Genomic DNA, 19,312 nt, shown 5'->3' with positions numbered 1-19,312 from the left:
AATCATTTCAACAAAAATAAAAATTCCAACAACTCACTTGATACCTTGTTTTCAATCTTATCTTATCCTGACCTCGAGATATATTAAGGATTTTGTTATAGAGAATAGTGATTTAGAATCTTCAATACTTAAAATAATGCCATTCAGAAGCAATATTATCCTATCATATCGTTTTTTAAAGGATAAGAGTATTTGTTATTCCAAAAAAAAATGTAAAAGGACTGATTTGATACGGTGATGCAAGAATCTAACCCAAATCTTTACTATATAAAAATTAAACTGGTTTTAATTGGTTTGTGTCATATTTAATTAGGCGAAGTCAAATTGAAGTTATTATATGACCATGCATCACCACCACTCCCAACATTTGATTTGCTACATGTTATGAACATATCGGGTAAAATTGTGTGGACCAATAAATAAAGCGAATCTGCACCCACTTCTTTCATATCGAATTCTATTATGCATTTATCATAGTTTTTTAAATAGCCATTGGCATTAAAAAACAAAGATATTGCGGCAAAGATGATCTATATTATCCATTATATGATTACCAAGTTGATAGAAACAAACACCCTCTTATGTCTATTTCGATGCAGCATAGGCCAACACTACTCCATGTGGTGTTTGTAATTTTGTCACCTCTCAATGATCATCATTTTCCAGAAGTGGAGTTCTCTATGCTTTATATATGGATATCATATTTATTTCACACAATATATAATAGTTTGTGAAACACGAATGTAGATTATTGTTTAAAGTGGAACTTTAAAAACAGTAATTTAAAAAAAAAAAAAAACAACAACAACAATTGTTAGATTAGGCGCTGCAGCAGTTATGAATGATTAGTAGTGTTTATTTTGTTCCTAAATTGTTATAACCTGTAATAGCTTATGAAGAATTTGTATATACATAATAACCAAGAAACCCCTTTTTCTTATTTACATAAAAACCTTAACATTTATATTTTTTTTAAAAGATCTAAATATAAAAATAAGAACATCACATACACTTGGTATATATATTCGGGCTAAAATATATTTAAAGGGGAACTCTATATAATAAGTTCTATTATGTTTTGAACAAATTTTATAGTTCACTCTTAAAGAATATGTACATATAGTTTAATTTATTATAGCAACAATGATACACATGAAATTGGCTTTGCGTATAGTCATCACATCTATCATTGTTGATTTTCTATTGTTGGCCTTATGACAAATTTAAAAGTGTAATATAAAATTAAACTAATAATGGTGAAAAGATATAGTATCTATACTTAATTACTTATTAAAAAGATATAGTATGCATTTCAAGTTCCTATTAAAATATAAATATTTTCCTTATATACAAATGCTAGGAGAGATAATGGGGGATCAAAATGCCCAAATGGATAGTTAAAAAAAAAAAAAAACATAATGTATGTAGGACTACTCAACCAAATAATAAAGAATTCAATTGTGAAACCAAACTAGTGCTTTCCAATTCCAAGTTCCAACCACATAGGAGCAGATCATGAAAATCCTTAATTATATGGATTATTGTTGCTACAAGTCTATAATATGATGGATTGTGTGTCATATACATGCTTAGTTGCTTACTCATCTCATATACAAAAATTAAATCACTATGGTGGGCAGTGTGCGGCTGTGCGCCCTTCTTAAAACCGAGTGGACCAAAACAAACTAAATTAATAATTAAACCAAACCCTAGCTAGCCTCTCTCTCTCCTAATATGGTTTTGCCATGTTAAAAGAGTTATGTTAGGTAGATAATAGAAATCTGAATAACGTGAACAATAGGATGATTTCTTAATCCATCGAAGATAAAACAAAAAATCACCTAAATTAAGTAATAAAAAATCTTTTTACTTTATCTTTTTAAATTTTAACCATTTGCTGCTGCTGTTGCCTCCTCTGGAAACTCTATCAGCGACATTGCTCCCCAACCAGCTCCCCATTAGCGTTGCTCTCTCCTCATCGGATATGATCGTCGCTCCTGGCTTTTCAGCGTCGTCGCTGCTTCCGTAACCAGCACTCGCACAGGCGTCGCTCTCTTCCCAGCCGAACATCATCGTTGCCGTCGAGCTCGTGGGCGCCATTGCTGCTTCGCTAACCATCCTCCCACTAGCGTCGCTCTCTTCCTCACTAGACACCAAGCTCACCGCCGAGCTTCTTAGTGTCATCGCTGGTCGCTGCTTCGAAAGGTTAGTTGATGGCTAAGAGTTTAATTGATAACCATCCACGTACCTAGTAAAATGAACATCCAACATATTTCATTGTATCTACTTAAATCCAATCTAAATTAAATGAACATCCACTTTAGAATAAAAATAACCATCCACATACTTAATAAAATGAACATCCACATCCGAAAAGGGAAAAAAAAGAGGAGGAGGAGGAGAACCACGACAGCGAATAGAGGACGGCAACGGGACATCACGAGACAGCCGCAGTGGTGCATTGGGGAACGCATGCGATGGCATCACTCGCGCAGCAACAGCCGGCAGCGACACCACGACAACTCTACGAGAGGGTGACGCGACACCATAGCAACACTGCTAGGGAAGAGGGGAGCAAAAACAGCAAGAAAACAACTGCGGTGGCGACGCTCCTATACACGTGAATGGGAGAAATGGAGGCAGTATGGGAAGGTCACGGAAACGGATGGGTGTGACTGCGCTGCGTCTGCACGGGCTGCAGGGAAAGGGGACAGCGGCATTCCAGAGTTTTGTCACTGTGAGAGATGGTCTTTTGGTCTGTGCTGCAGAACTTTGTTGTTTCCACCATTGCCCAAGTCACCTTCTAAATCATGGTTGTCCTATAAATTAAGAACAAGTAATAATGTAAATAAAAAAATTTAAAATCATGATTTAATTTAATTAATTCAAAATTTGAATTTAAAATTTGATAATAACTAGTACTTTTACCAGTAATAATATTACGGGAATTAAAATTTTTTAAAACTACGGTCCACTTTATTTTGACAGTATAAATTACGCATGATCCAAAAGATTTATAAAATCAAATTACTTTTACAAAAAAAAAAGTCGTAAATTGACAAAAATCTCTTGCTAAGAAGACCAAGGCATCTGTAGATAAAAAATTAAATAATAAGATTTTTAGTTATTATTTTATATAAAAAAGTCTAATTTTTTATTAATAATTAATTTTAACATTTGTTATCTAAAATTTAAAACTATTTAACGTGTATATTTTTACATTTAATTAGGTGTTAACTGTTTAGTTTATTGCACAAATAGAATAATTAATTTTTATACTTACTTTTTAAAATAATATTTATTACATGTGACAAATTTTGATTGTAAAATTAGTAAGGAAGATGGGAGAATTCCTTAATTTTAAAAAAAAATATTTAATTTCAATTACAATAAAAAAGTGACGTGTGACATATTTTGATTGTAAAATTTATAATATATAATAAATTTTAAAATAAACAAAATAATTTAATAACCAAAATAATTGGTTTGACCTTTTCTTTTAAGCAAAACCAAAAGCATATGATACTAATAACGTCAAGGTAGAGCCATGGAAACCTAATTTATATTTAGTTAGTCGACTCTCCTAATTAGTCAACCAAAATCTCACCTTCTATTATATACTTAAGAATCAAGTACTAGTATTATTTGTAGATATTTTAGTTTTCTTTGGGGAATTAAAACTTTGCTTGGATTTTTATATTTGTAACGCATGAATATTATGCTCAACCAACTAAACTAACTTTCTGGATTATATCCCATTAATAATTATAGGCTCAAATAGTCAATAGAATCAAGGACAATTAAGCTATATAATAACAATTAGGAGGTGCCGTTTTGTGAAGGATTTAAAGAAAATATATTATATATAAAAAAAATTAATTAGAGGGATATCCACCGAATAGTAGGTATTTTATTTGCTTTCCCCCAAGATTTGGCATCTTCTTGTGCAAAAATTTGATTGTGATTTGCGTAATCTTTTCTATTTGGTTGTACTATATCAATATCATTGGAACTTTGGATCTCACTTTACCGAACATGTGTAATCAAAGCATGTTCATGGGTATGTGAAATTGGATGAGAAAACAACAAAAAGTTGGGAGCATCCTTCATCTTTTCAAATCAAACAATGGAAAGAGATATCGGATTCTCGTGGTAGAATTCAAAGATATGCTATAATATTATATATGGTATACTGTTTAGGATTATGAACATAAAAATGGACCCCAATCAATGGCCTTTTAATAAAATAAAAGTGTTATTAAAGTAATGCAGTGTACTGTTTAAAGTTCTGATAGGATTCTTGACCAGGAAGAAAAAAATGTCATGACATTATCATAGATACGATTTATTTTTTCTCTTTATATTGAAGACGAAGAAAAAGGGCCAAACACTTTTTCGCTAAAAGACATCAAATTAGTTAAGAGGAAAGGAAACTTATGGTCAAGAATATGCTTATTGTTAGCTTCTTAATTTTTGATTAATTAAGAAATTACTAGTCGTTAATCATTATCTCTTTTCTCCCCCTATGATGTGTCCGTGTCGATGTTCTTTTCTTTAAGATATATGTCACTATGTCAACATCAATATATAATGCTAGAGTTTTTAATTTTTTATTTAAATGATTAAAATTTCAAAATCACAATAATAAAATGATAAAGAGAAAGGAAAGTACCCTATCAATTTTGGACCTCATTTTGGTCAGAATTTTTGGCCCAAATATATTTGGGCCTAATCCTGCATCTCCATAATCCATGTTAGAAGAAAGTGGATCGCAATTTGGCCCATTATCCGTAGCAATAAAAAAAGGAAAGGTGGCAATACTGGCTTTCATAAAAAGTCAACAATACTAGGTCGCAAGTTTCAACCGTCAGCGACTCCCCATCATCCCCTGCTAGCCACGTGTCCCAGCAACAGTTCCCAAAACCAACTCCCAGCAAAAATTCCGATTCCGATTCCGAATCCCCAAACCCCCCCCCCCATCCACAATGAATCAATAATAGAATCTGGTCAATAATCCGCTCTGAAATCTGAATTACTCAGCACAAAACCCGAAATTCCCAAAATATCCCTTGCTCTATTGATCGGAGCTGCAATGTTTGTGTTTGATCGCGTTGTGTGTTTTCTTGCGATATGGATAATAGGGTTAGGGATTGGTGGTTTGGGTTTGGGGAATGCGCTGAAGATGCCGTTTAGAGTGAACGACGTGCTTCCCGTTCTGCCACGTGGCATATCGTGGCCAGTTCTAAACACGTTCCACAGCGCCGTCGATTTGTTGCCGTATTTTGTGGGCTCCGTGACTCCCTCCAATGGCAGCATTCAGTGGAAAGGTGCTTGCTTCTATGATAACACCGCCAAGCTTAAGGTCACCGCTTCTGACTTCGATCAACCTGGTTTGGGTGGTGGCGTTCTCCATCTCAAGGTTCCCTCTCTTGTTCTATAAAACAGTTCGGTTATCATTTTACATTATGCCATGTTTGTGTATTCAAATTTTTTTTTTTTTAAATTTTGTGTTAGAAGGATGAAAAACTTAGTATTTTCAATTTTTTTTGAATAAACAACTGTCAAATTTTCCATGATATTTTAATTATTTTTTGTCTAACTCACTGAAATATAATACATTTGGATAGTAGTTGGAATCATGTCACTTTGTGAAGAATTCTTGTTATTGTTGTTGTAACTGCATAGCTTGTGTTATTTCAATTTCAGTGTGACTGTGAGCATGTTTATCTACTATTTGCTGATGCTTGGTGCAACTGGTAGGGCAATGTCAGTAGATTTTTGGATGGAAGCTTGTAGGTTGAATTGTTTGATTGGAAATTTCCACTTTCTGCTTTCTTTTGTTTACTAATATGGCTTGGCCTGTAAGTTTCCTTTTCAGTTTTGGTGAAAAGTAGTTTTGTTCTATTTGTAGACAGATGGCGCACATAGCTGGACCTGCATGGATCTTTATGTTTTTGCAACTCCCTACAGGATTACATGGGACTACTACTTCTCTTCAAGAGAGCACACCTTGAAGTTTGATTCATGGGAAGAGCCTGCCGAATTGGAATATGTAGTAATTTTTGGCTCTATTTTCCTCTAATCTTATTGTGGCATGTTGCATCCTAATTTCAACATTGGAATATTCTTACTGAATTGAACAGGTAAAGCAGCATGGGGTTTCTGTGTTTCTCATGCCATCAGGGATGCTGGGAACCCTGCTTTCTCTAATCGATGTTGTGCCCCTCTTCTCGAACTCTGTGTGGGGTCAGAAGGCCAACTTAGATTTCCTGAAGAAACACATGGGAGCTACATTTGAGGAACGTAGTCAGCCTTGGCGTGCAACTATTGATCCTGCAGATGTTCATTCAGGAGACTTCTTAGCCGTGTCAAAAATTCGTGGTAGGTGGGGAGGTTTTGAGACTCTGGAAAAATGGGTAACTGGTTCGTTTGCTGGTCATACGGCAGTTTGTTTGAAGGATGAAATGGGCAAATTGTGGGTTGGTGAATCAGGGCACGAGAATGAGAAGGTACGCACAGAGATAGTACACATACAAGGGGTGGTAACTTGCCTCCATTCTATTGTAATTAATCTTAGCACAATCTTTCTTTGTTTTAGGGTGAAGAAATAATAGTGGTAATTCCATGGGATGAATGGTGGGAATTGGCTCTCAAAGATAATTCCAATCCACAGATTGCCCTGCTCCCCTTGCATCCAGAAATGCGTGCAAAATTTAACTCCACTGCTGCATGGGAGTATGCTCGGAGCATGTCTGGCCAGCCATACGGCTATCATAATATGATATTTAGTTGGATCGACACTGTAGCTGAAAACTATCCTCCTCCTCTTGATGCTCACTTGGTATTAACCTTTCCTTATTTGTTATTCATACGTCATAAGTATGCAATTGAACAAGGCATTGGGGGTAAAAATTTATGAAACAATTAAGCTCCTATGATTGTGAAAAGTAAAGTTGAACCTTAAGTAGGCGTTTGTTTCAAAGAGTTTCAATTTATTTATGGGAATTGTGCATGGAAACATATTCGTCCCATGTTTATTTGAAGTTTCAAAATCTAATTTGTGGGAATAATTTTTTATCTAAAATATAAAATTTTATTCCCATTCAAAAAGGTGGGTATTTGGTATTCCCATGTCAAGCAAATGACAATAATAAGCTCATCCTTTTAGTGATATTGGGGTTATTTTAATAATTTAAGAATCGATTCTATGAATATGTATAATAAAACAAATGTATCTTAATTTATTATTGGGAATTTTAAAACAATTCCCAATTATTTGTAGTACTAAATAGCTAAGTTTTTTTTTTAAATTAATACTTGGGTATAATAGTCCCAAGAATATAATTCCTTAAAATATATTTCTTAACCTTGAAACAAACGCCACTAAGTAGTTAAGTCTAGGGAAGAAATAAAACTTTTGGGTATCAAATAATAAGTTAGTTTGCAAGAGATACAATTTCAAAGAAATTTTAACTAGGGTAAAGTATATTTTTTATCCTTGAAGTTTGTCAAAAGTTTTAAAAATATCCTTAAGTTTTATTTTGTTTCAAGGATAAAAAATATACTTTACCCTAGTTAAAATTTCTATGAAATTGTATCTCTTGCAAACTAACTTATTATTTGATACCCAAAAAGATGACAATGGGAATGAAGGACTATGTATCAACACTGCATCGAGAATTATGTTGGTGTTGCATTTATTCATTAGTGTTACATGCATGTTTTCCTTTCCATGTTACAAGAAAAAGTTTGTTCTTCTCATTATTAGTGTGTGCTGAGGCTAGCAGCTGATGAAGCAACTAATCTCTACCCTTCATTCATCCATGTGGATCTCGAGCAAAAACACATAAACTTATAATTTATTTTTTGTTAAGATTTATTTTAGACTTCTATTGCTATGATAATCTTATTGTAAACATGTCCTTTTTGCAGGTAATTTCTGTCATGTCTATGTGGACTAGATTGCAACCAGCTTATTCTGCAAATATGTGGAATGAAGCATTGAATAAGCGGTTAGGAACTGAGGTATGTATTATTTAATTTTTTAATGGGAACAATTCTCAGTCAAAACAAGAAGAGAAACTACACTTTCATATTTAAGTTTTGGATTGACCTTCAAGTTTGTTTCTGTTTCTTGTTAGTAATAGTAAAACATTCAAGAAGAAAATTTACATGCTTTTTAATTTAGCATGTTATTTTATTTAATATGGGATACATAATCTTTCTAGGGTATTGTAATCTTCATGAAAGCTCAAACTGGTTTGATACCCAAATACATTTTTTGTTGCTGAAATCTTTTCAAGTTTCTTAACCTTTTTTGTATTTGGCTTTTTTTTTTTGCATCACATCAGTGGTCGGATAGGATATGTCATTTGTATAAACTATAAATTATATAATATAATTTCTTACAAGTTTGGGCATCCCTTCACGGGCAAATAAAATTCTACCGAATATTGCAAGCACTTTTGTTTTTAGATCACATGATATCTGGTGGCATATTTTACTCAACAATATGTAGGCTGCTACTACTTCTTTGAAAGTTCATGAAACCTCTGACTTTTGTATGCTTGTAGGGTTTGGATTTGCATGATATTATAGTAGAGACCGAGAAGCGGGGGATACCTTTTGATCAATTACTGACCACACCAGAGCAAGATGAATGGGTATATAGTGATGGAAAATCAACAACATGTGTTGCCTTCATTCTTTCAATGTATAAAGCAGCTGGAATTTTCGGTCCTGTCTCTAGCTCCATTCAAGTAACCGAGTTCACTGTAAGCCACACCTTGTCTCAATGACTTGTTTGAATGGACCCTCACCATGAGTCGGCTTAATTCAGTTTTTCTTATGATTCTTCATTGTCACATTTGCAGATTCGGGATGCATACATGCTCAAAATTTTTGAGGACAACCAAACACGCCTGCCGAGTTGGTGCAACAATGAGAATGACCGGCTTCCGTTCTGCCAGATTCTCGGGGAATACAGGATGGAGCTGCCGGGCTACAACACCTTAGAGCCATATGCCAACATGAATGAGAACTGTCCTTCTCTTCCGCCAACTTATGATAGGCCTTCTCGATGTTAGATCTTTATGAGTTATCAATCTTCATATTTTGAGTTGCCTGTTTGCTTTCAAGTCATGGCATCTGATACTTCCCCATTCTACAATTGTCTATATTAATCCACGGAACGGGGAATAAAAATTTATAAAGTTTTGACTTTATTGCATTCAGAATCTGAACTAAGGATCATGATCGTGATCATGAGATTAAAGAATATGTTATCTTTTAATAATCTCATATTGATTATTATTACATGTTAGTTATGTTGAAACCATAACATAAATAAAATTGTAGATTAATATAGGTACGTTCACAGGTTGTAAATAAATATTTTAAGTTGGTATTGCCGTATTGATTGTGCTGATATGGTTTTATACTAGAAACATCCCCCACTAAAGCATTACACTAAATATGTTTTGTTTTAACCTAATAAAATTTTTTTCCGCACAGCAAGAAAATTAAATCCTTAAAATACGTATTGATAATATGAAAAAATTTCCATGCATTTTTCCTCTTAATATTTTATACTTTTACACTAATATCTAATTAAATTTTGTCTAATGATAGTTAAAATAATTATTTGCACATTTCATGTTTTAATATTCATTCAAATATAAGATTTAACTAGACAATAGAATAAGGGTTTTGTGATTTAGTGTTTTAACTAAACATACCTTTTATTGCTTTTTTTTTTTTGTTTTCTGTGCTATTCTCAACTCAATAGATCAATAACTAATTTATCGCTTATCTGAATTTTATTTAAAAGTTTATTGTTGGACGCTGACTAATAAATTGTTGCCAAAATGAATTTTGAATCTAACACTTGTTTCGGACGAACAAATATCCTAACTTTTATTTTTTATTTTTTTATCAGAAGGATTATACACCCCCTAGACCCTAAACAAATATCCTAAGTTTTTTTTTTTTTGGTCATGAAATATCCTAAGTTAAAAAGAATATAAAGTCCCGTCTTTTGGGCAATAAAAGGCCCATTGAAGTACTTTTGTTTGGGCCTAATTGGGCTTCTCTACTCCCGAAACGCCATACCTTTTGAACGCTCTTCTCTTGAGAACCGCATCCCGCTTGTCGCTATACTTTCAACGGCGTTCCGAACGACGTTCGGTCGACAAGGCGGTGGCCTCAGTTTCCCGACGACGCCGTCCGATTAATCTCCAGTCTCTACTATCCACCACCACAACAGACCTCCTCCCAGCTCCGAACCCCAACGGCTACTGTTCAACAGCAGAACACACCGAACTTTAAGCTCAGTTCCGCCACAACTAATTCCCCCACTCTCCCTCTCTCTCCTTCTCTCTCTCTCTCTCTCTCTCTCTCTCTCTCTCTCCATACGCGTTTCGGTTCCGAACAAAGCCTTGAAAGGTTTTCAACCTTCAACTTTAACGGGATCAGGGACGTATCTGCTTGATTTTCTCGCTCGCTCCATTATTGTTTTCATGCTTCGCGGTCGAATTGGCGGGTATTCGTAACCGATGAAAGATTTTTCACTTGAATTCGTTTTGTGAAGTTAGGGTTCGGTGGTTTTCGCTATGTCTGATACTTCCAGGGGCCGGGTTACCATTACTCTTGGGCGTAGCGGTCAGGTAATCGTGTCAAAAACTTTGGAACAACTTCTAAGTCTTTGATTTGTGTAAAATGAACTGATTTGAGTACTTTGTGCTACTTTGCTTTTAGCTGAACTTTCTTTATCTTTTCATTTTCCCCCTGTTTTTTCTTTGAATTGGCTCCTTTCTACTTACTCAATTGAACGATGCTTTCTATCGAAAGTGATACACCTTCTATGATATTATCGATGATTTTTTATTTTAAATTCTGTGTTTATGATTGTTAGAGGAGAAAATGTTCATGTTCTCAGTTCTCACTCTTATTTTTCACATTTTATTTTATATTCGGCATAACTTCATTTATACTAATGAGCCTATCTATTTTGCATTTGAATTTAGGTTGTGAAGAGGGATGTATCAGCAACAGATGCTTCTTTCTCAGGTTCATATGCTTCTGCTGGGACGAAGAGATCTGCAAGAGACAGGCTCGGAAATAATGCTGACAGTTCCTCGTGGTATGGGAATGAACTCAGCAGCAATAAAAGGTATGTTTGCTATTCGCCTGGTATCAGTAGCGCTAGTATGATATCGGATGTGGGCACCCCGCATAGTGAGGAGAATAAAGAATGTATTACTTCACTACTGTATTCTTTGATTGTTCTGTAAATTCACCATGAATAATATATGCGTAGGCAGTTTAAATCAGGAAAAAAAGTAATAGGTTTTCATTTCGAAACTCTAATGATTGGTGTTAGACTCGGACTAGCCTACCTACTTCTCCAAGTTGTTCAGTATAAGGTTCAATTTTAAACAGCAATTGCTTCTGTTGATGATTCTATTCTTATTTTGATGCAGACATCGAGGCTATATAGGCATGTCAAATGGGCTACATGGTAGTAAAGTCCCTCAGCAGTGAATTCTTTTCCTTCTAATATTCCTCCATTGATTAATTTGAAATTTATAACCATGCTGTTGTCAATTTACTTAGATAGGCGAATTGGCAAAGATGATCTTCGATTAAAGCTCATGCGAAAAAGTGCATCTAGACAGTCTAAAAGGAACATAGACCTCCGTGAAAAACTGTTGAAGGCTCACCCTCTGTCAACACGTGTTAATTCCAGCCGGCTCATGCCTGAGCCAAGTGAGTCAAGCATGCCCAGGCAAACGCATTTGGCTAGAAGTTCTAATGATTTAACACAGATGGAATCCATGAGATGCTCCTACTCTCCTTGGTCATTAGATCATAATCTTTCAAGACAAAGATCACCTGATGGGTTTCCTAGCACATCCCATGCAATTTCACCTCGAAGAAATGCAGAAGAGTTGCAGAGGAGGCCATCAAACCAGACAATGGATGGTGTCAGGCAAGTTCCACGTGTAACTAGGAATGTTCTCGAGTCTACAAGGGCTACAAGGCCTCTAAGTGCTGCACCTTCCACTATGATGGCATGCTCCACAATTTCCACATTGCCTTCAGTAACGGCTAAGCCTGGGGCATCTTTTCTTGGCCAAATTCCTCCATCAAGCAGCATTGCTCAAAGGACTGCATATGTGGTGAGTTTCATTTTCCTTTATGCTTAATACTTCACCGTTTCCTTTATTTTGCTTGGAAGCGTGTGTCATGACCATCTGCTAGATATCATGAATTCTTGATTGTGTTTTTTTATTTTCTTGTGCCTTGTGGCTGTTGCATATGCTTCGTTTTTTTAGTAACTTTATGACATTTTGGGTGTTGCTCTGAGTACTGACTGGAAAATGGAAATGCCTGTGATGTGGGGCTTTATATAGAAAGATTTTCTAACTATTGCCTTGCATTTTGTAACAACAGTATCACAGCAAATTATTACATCTTGGGTGATTCAAATCAATTACTAATTTATGATATACTGGGTTGGAACTGTTACTTCTGCACCTTGCTGTGTATTTTGATACAAGTACCCTCTTTTTGGATAAAAGACAAGCACCTCTCTGTTAATCCTGGTTTCAATTTAAGGGTAAAGTTCTGGTCTCGCTGTTGCTAGAATTATAGAATTGGAATTTGAGCTCATTAGCTGTCTCAGCATAGTATGCTGAAATAAATCTGTGTCAGAACCTACTATCATCCATGACTGTTTAATGACCTAAAATTGTGGATTTCTTTGTTGTTAGCCCTTAGTTTATCAGGAAATTTTCTGGTCCTTGTTTAATGGGGTAAGGGTTTGGTTGATATTATACCAATTTATGATCTTCTGAAAGCTTGAATACCCAAAAATGATCTTATTCTATACATGAAGCTAGAAATGCAAGCATCCTTTCAAAAGTTAATGTCAATATTGATTTTCTTTCTTTTCTTCTGATAGAAAGCATTATTGATACACTTGATTTTTGTGTTTTTCTGTGATCTTTCCTATCAAACAAATGGGTCAATCTTACATATGAATTAGAATGGTCTCTGGGCTTGAAGTTGAATGCTGAAATTTTATATAAGCTTTTATAATTATTGTCAGTCGGAAGATTGAACTTTTGCACTTTTGGAGTTTCAGTACTAAGCAGAAGCAGATGCGTTTTTGCTTGTGTCAAATTCTATGAATGGAACAATTATAAACCTTGTACTGAAATTGCTGTCACTGGTTACGATGTAGGGCAATGAACAGCAATCCTACCAAACTGTTGATGGCCTGTTAAATGCACTGGGGCTCGCAAAATATGCAATTCTCTTCAAGGCTGAGGAAGTATGTGATTTATTTATTATTTACATGATGAATTATCCTGGTATCTTGTTTTTCAAAATAAATTTCTGTTTTTAATTGTAACATGTTGGATGAAATGTTGGAATTATGCTATGGTTGCGAAAGTGGTAACCCTGAAAAATGATTGGAGAAGACTAGATATCAGAGGATCTTTTGACTGTTTAATCCTTTGCTATAGAATTTATATTTTTATGCAGTTTCTTGCCTCTTGACATGGTTCTTTCTCGTTTTGCTTCTGATTATATTAACTTTTCATGACATGGAATCAATGAAATAGTAATATACATTATGTCATAAGTTTGTTCCTGTATATTAGTTGAGCACCGTCTTGTATACTTCTTCCTTTTGAAATATACTAATGACAGGACTGAATACTTTTTATTTCCCTGCATTACCCTGGATTAGGTTCTATCTAGCTTGGAGCTAATATTGCCCACTGATATTTTATGCAGGTTGATATGACTGCATTGAAGCAGATGAGGGAAAATGACCTCAAAGAGCTTGGAATTCCAATGGTAATTATCTTTTTTTTCATTTATTGCCATGTTCAGGTCCTGTTACAATTGAGCTTGGAATTTAAATTAAACCTCACGTAATATGTATGGATTAATGTACACTGTTATGTCTATCAATGATACTTTGGCATGAGTTCAGTTACTGGAATTGTGAGTAAATTTCTTAGCTATGTATTCTGCATGACATTGTTTGTTGTTGTTCACCTGTTCTTGCTTATTATGATATGCGTTAATTCATAGTAGCTTGTTACGGGCTACTCCAAAACAACTATATATTGGAAATTTAAATTCTCTTGTTCTGTGTGCATCTGCAAGTTTATTTGTCTTACGAATGCTGTTTGAGTTGCAGGGACCAAGAAAAAAGATTCTTCTTGCTCTGTTGCCTCGTGTCAAACGTCAACAATGATCTATAATGCATGATGCAGAAGCTGATGGATATTGGATCACCATTTTTCTCTGGTGATAATGATACATATACATTTGAGAATATGTACAACTATATACATATGCCTTCTCCAATGAGGGTTGAGAATGTCCCATGTATCGATGTCAGGTTTGCACTCAAAAACAAGTATTGACCAAAGATTTAGATTTTTTTTTTTTCTTCTTTAAGGTATGTAGATCTATAATGTATCCTATCCTAACAATTGTTCTTTTGCTTATTGTTGGATGAAATGTGAAGTTGAATAATTAATTTTATACTGGATACACAGTATAATTTTTCCTTAAACGAGTCCTTGACATTGATGCTACCCTTCCTTTACACGCTTCTCTAGTGCACATCTATTATTTGATCTCTTTTAGATGTGGTTATGCTTTCTATTGAAGGGTTTTACTTAGAATCGTTATGGTTACACAACAATATCTTGGACTAACCAACGATCTCAATTTCCCACCTAATTGTTCTTTAACAATTCTGATTTGAGAAACAGCGGCAAGTACTTCACAGTGTTTTGTGGGGGGAACTCTTCACATTGATGAATCTTTATCAGGAATTCCAAGTGTAAGTTTCCTTAGTAAAGATACTTAAGATTGGACTAAAAGGCTAGCTTTCTGTTTCTATCTTTATTCCTCATCTTTATGAGACCTGGATAAAACATTAAACTTGTGCTTAGCTAAATCAGATCAAACATTGGTACTTTAGTTTACTCTATTGATGGAATGGCATCCATCAAAGAAAAAGTGATGTTCCACCTAAGAAAGGGTTAAGCTTTTGGTTGTTCATCATGTGGTTTCTATTCAGCTGCATTTGTCATACATAATTGTGCTAGTTGCTTAGTGCTTTATGTAATTTGTCTTGTGTTGGAGCCCTTAAACTCTGGCGTTTTCTTAATGTGTTTCCTTTACATTTCTTGCCCCCTCATGCTGTACTTTTGCATTTTCAATTGGAGGAAATAAATTGACATCTTTTCAATTTTTTTTAATCTCAAATTCTCGCACTCATCTTATTTGCATAGCCACATTTAATTCTTAATAAAAAATTATGTCCTCAAAGGTCATGGAGAAGGTAAAGGTTGCTAAGCTTCATTGATTTATTTATTTATTTTTTAAATGAGGTGTTGGATATTATTATTATTTTCAGGCTTCCAAACCAAGTTAGCCTCATTCCAAGCTTAATTGAGACTCAAACAATTGTGACAATGATACATTTTGTTTTCTTGTTGCTTCTTCAAAGTAATTTTTGGTAAAATCATAATTTTCAAAGGGTTGGAAGGAAGTAAAAATCGTTGCCTACCATTTACAAGGCCAATTTTAAAAGCTCCATTACTTTCTTTTCACAGTAATTTCTGATGTCATCTAATAGCATATTAGGTCCAAACACTTTGAACCTGAACTATAGCTAGTAGTTACGTAGACACCTAAATTACGAACCTGTTAATGACAATATAATTATCTTACTTACCTCTCTATATATTTTCAATCCCCATGTGCCTTTGAACATGCATAAGTTGGTATAAATGGACATTTCAAATCAATATGTTCCTTCACTGAAAGAACATGATTTTTCTACGGATCTTATATTATATAATAAGACTTGGATAACCAATATGGTTTCTAGACAACCATTATGCAAGGCTTTTTTCTTTAGGGAAAAAAAAACCATTACAACCTTTTCTGAAAGTTACTTACATGAATTGCCAACTATTTCAATATGATCAACTACTTGTTTTTCTATGTAAAAAATTAAAATAGTTGTTCAGATATCATTTTTTTTGGGTATATAATATATAACGTCAATTTCACATATACTATAATGTATATTGTTTAGTTTTTTCTCAGTCAGTTTTGGCATTCTATTAGGTTAATTAAATATCAGTGACCCATTTTGGATTTGTCCACAAGACTTGGTGGTAGAGGTTCCATACTTCCATATTCCGGTGCTCTCAAACTAACGTATATATAAAATAATGATTTTGTCATTTCACTCATTTTATTATAAGTCACTTTCAAATTATGTTCAATAGAAAAATTTATAAAAAATAAAATTATAAAAATGAAAAATAATTTCAAAAATTTGCAAAAGAAGAGTGACATCAATTTTAGGAGTGGGAAAATCACTCCATTAATTATTGACTATCAATAAAGTAAGATGAAAATAATTAACTACTAAACAATTGAAACCAGCCAATTCACCCAATTAGTCTCTCCTACCTTATAGCATCATTTTATTCACACTAATTTAAAATGCTTCATAACAGCAAGCCAACTTGGAAAATTTCATCCCTATAGCACAAAAAGAGAATATATTTGAATAAACTTCAAATTAATTAATTAATTAAGAAAAAGTAGAGGGGCTTGATCAACATGAGAGGCTTATTTGGTGGAAGAAGTCCACCAACAAAAGATATAAATATTAAGTAGACATAGCGGAATAAAACCACCTTTGTAATTGTTTTCTGAAATAATTGTCATAAAAGCAGAAAAGATGGGGTCCAATAACTAGGACAAACGTCCAACACAAAATTCAGATTATTGGTAGTATAATGTTAGTTGATGACTTTAATCACCTTAAATAATTTGCTTTAATTATAAGTATAAAAGATGGAGGTATTGCGTTCTTTAAGAAGATATGAAAAGAATAAATATCCTATGCAAAACATGTATTAGTATATATGCTTACATCATATCATTTCCCACTTCTCTTTATCACCTATTCTTTGATTTTTGTGTTAGAAAAATACTCTCTGAAGTTATATTGAACTTATAGTGTGTGTAATACACGTGATTAAAAAAAAAGTGCTAATATATATTTATATTATTTAAGAAGTGTTATATTTAATTTAACAATAAAATATGATATTTAGATAAAAATATAATATTATTATCCAATTTATATTTATAAATAACAAATATTTTTTAAAATATGGTCAATATAAAGGAAGACTAAGAATTTACATTTTGCCACTTCCAGAGAAGAAAAAAGAAAAAAAGTTTTTTTTTCCCCTTCTTTTTGGTACATGTATAATGCATAGAGGGATAATATAATTACAAAGAAGCTGCATTTTGTATTACAAAAAGATGTTTCTATGAAAGAGATCATATTTATCTAATAATTAATGTGACAATCTTAGGTAGAGAACAATACGTATGAAGCCATTAAAATATTAAATTATTGGTGGCTGGTGGTCAGAGATAAAATAATCTTGGTATGGTTTTAAACTTTTAATTAATTACGGTTGATGGTTGATAAATTATCTTATATAATATTAAGAATAGCAGCCCCCTTTCCATCTAGATGTTTGCTTGCATTCCTCATAAACAACTATAAACGTGCCTTAGGCATGAATATATCTGATATTTTAATAAAAAATATTATTTGTACATCAAAATTAACTACTAAAATCAGTCACTAATGTATTTATGTATAAATATATATGTAATTTAATTTATTTTCAATATATATTTATATTTTATTATATATTTTATACTAATAACTGACTTTGATGATTAATTTTAATATACTATAGTATATAGTCTTCAATTAACACCCACTTTCAAATATTAAAATAAAAGCATCACTCAAAAGAAAAGAACTTGTTTTCTCAAATAGAAGCAACAGTATTTGTTTACAAGCTTATTATAAAAGGAGGAGAAATCCAAAAACAAATCCTTGCAATTCACCTTCCAAAGAGAGAAAGAGAGAGATATAATATGGAAAAGAAGAATGTCTATGATGCTTCAACATGGGATGATGGTGTTGAAAATAATAATGGGCATTCATCAAAACACAAGAGGCTCAAGTTATTTGGGTTTGAACTAATAAACCCAAAGGATCATTCAGAAGATGAAAGTGTGAATTCTTCAAATTCAGCTTCATTATTATTGGAGGGAGATCATGATGAGAAAAATAATAATAATAAAAAATTAGAGTGTCAATATTGTTACAAGGAATTCGCAAATTCACAAGCACTAGGAGGACACCAAAATGCACACAAAAAAGAGAGAATGAAGAAGAAGAAGTTGCAGCTTCAAAAAACTAATGCTACCACAATCAACCACTACCTTCTACAGCAAGCAAGCTCCAATATCAATAATATTATTGATAATTGGTTATATAATCCTTCTTCCTTTATTAGTAATAATTCTGAATCTCAGATTAGCTTTAATAATAATGATCAAGATGATGATGATGGTCTTATTCATGTTTCAAAGTATTCTCATGATCAACAAGAAAATTATTGTATGTTCAATTTCTCCCATGCTAGTTCGAATCATCATCAGGGACATGTCAAAAGTTTGGATCTTCAGCTAGGCCTCAGCTTGGAGTCAAATACAAGAACTTTTTTATGGAGAACATAGATTTACTTTAGTCTTGTTAATTAAGAATATTATGTAGATAAACTAATTTGTTGTTGGTTTTCTTTTTTTTTTATTATTTTAATCTAGGAATTCATCTCACAGAAGATATGAAGAGAAAGGAAGGAATATTCAGTTATTCATTGTAGTTGGTGTGAATTGTGATCCATTCAAAAACCAGTATTGAATATTTTGACCGGTAACCAAATATGTATGTATAATAAAAAACGTTTGAGAAATAATAGAAAATTAGTCAAAAGCTAAGGAATTTTAGTTATTCATTTTAGTTAGTATGATCCATTCAGAAACCAATTATTGAATATTATGATCTATTCATCTGTGACCATATATGTATAACGTATACATAATTCTTCTGAGTAACTGGGAGTCTGGAACATGATTTTTTGTAGTAATTTTTCGTGATTTTAAAGAAAAAAAAATCCTCTAAAATAAGGAGAGGATGAAATAATAAATATATAAAAAAATAATTATTATTAAATTTCTAATTTCTATTCTGTGAGAGTTTATTAGTTTGATTTAAGAATAATTAAACTTTTATTTTTTTTGTTTTATTAATTTTTTCACTTTACAAAAACTTGATCCATTATATAAAAGTTATGATTATTTTGCTTAGGTGGACGAACAA

The 19,312-nt window shown here is 33.2% G+C and overlaps 3 protein-coding genes across 3 annotated transcripts; all 3 read left to right on the top strand.

Annotated features, from left to right (window-relative positions):
• LOC107631432 lies at positions 4,831-9,376 on the top strand. Its single transcript, XM_016334876.2, has 7 exons — positions 4,831-5,419; positions 5,912-6,052; positions 6,144-6,509; positions 6,599-6,841; positions 7,933-8,025; positions 8,574-8,774; positions 8,874-9,376. The coding sequence occupies exons 1-7, from the start codon at positions 5,093-5,095 to the stop codon at positions 9,084-9,086; spliced, it is 1,584 nt and encodes a 527-aa protein (XP_016190362.1). The 5' UTR covers positions 4,831-5,092; the 3' UTR covers positions 9,087-9,376.
• On the top strand, positions 10,122-14,619 carry LOC107631434 (ankyrin repeat and SAM domain-containing protein 6). Its single transcript, XM_016334877.2, has 7 exons — positions 10,122-10,664; positions 11,025-11,170; positions 11,481-11,518; positions 11,614-12,179; positions 13,247-13,336; positions 13,807-13,869; positions 14,219-14,619. Exons 1-7 carry the CDS (start codon positions 10,611-10,613, stop codon positions 14,273-14,275), a joined length of 1,014 nt encoding a protein of 337 aa, XP_016190363.1. The 5' UTR covers positions 10,122-10,610; the 3' UTR covers positions 14,276-14,619.
• LOC107634709 (zinc finger protein 5-like) lies at positions 17,943-18,805 on the top strand. The gene has a single exon (XM_016338135.2). It carries the CDS (start codon positions 18,022-18,024, stop codon positions 18,667-18,669), a length of 648 nt encoding a protein of 215 aa, XP_016193621.1. The 5' UTR covers positions 17,943-18,021; the 3' UTR covers positions 18,670-18,805.

This window comes from Arachis ipaensis, chromosome B03 (assembly GCF_000816755.2).
Source record: "Arachis ipaensis cultivar K30076 chromosome B03, Araip1.1, whole genome shotgun sequence".
NCBI classification, from domain to species: domain Eukaryota; kingdom Viridiplantae; phylum Streptophyta; class Magnoliopsida; order Fabales; family Fabaceae; genus Arachis; species Arachis ipaensis.
This window is presented reverse-complemented; position numbering and strand designations above follow the sequence as displayed.

What these genes read in the sequence shown, in the direction of transcription:
- LOC107631432 (XM_016334876.2), top strand. Translation starts at nt 5,093, where the DNA reads ATGTTTGTGTTTGATCGCGTTGTGTGTTTTCTTGCGATATGGATAATA. An exon ending in GTGGCGTTCTCCATCTCAAG is followed by an intron (nt 5,420 to 5,911) that starts GTTCCCTCTCTT and finishes TTCTATTTGTAG; the next exon opens with ACAGATGGCGCACATAGCTG. An exon ending in CTCCTCTTGATGCTCACTTG is followed by an intron (nt 6,842 to 7,932) that starts GTATTAACCTTT and finishes TCCTTTTTGCAG; the next exon opens with GTAATTTCTGTCATGTCTAT.
- LOC107634709 (XM_016338135.2), top strand. Translation starts at nt 18,022, where the DNA reads ATGGAAAAGAAGAATGTCTATGATGCTTCAACATGGGATGATGGTGTT.
- LOC107631434 (XM_016334877.2), top strand. Translation starts at nt 10,611, where the DNA reads ATGTCTGATACTTCCAGGGGCCGGGTTACCATTACTCTTGGGCGTAGC. An exon ending in CTCTTGGGCGTAGCGGTCAG is followed by an intron (nt 10,665 to 11,024) that starts GTAATCGTGTCA and finishes ATTTGAATTTAG; the next exon opens with GTTGTGAAGAGGGATGTATC. An exon ending in AAGAGCTTGGAATTCCAATG is followed by an intron (nt 13,870 to 14,218) that starts GTAATTATCTTT and finishes TTTGAGTTGCAG; the next exon opens with GGACCAAGAAAAAAGATTCT.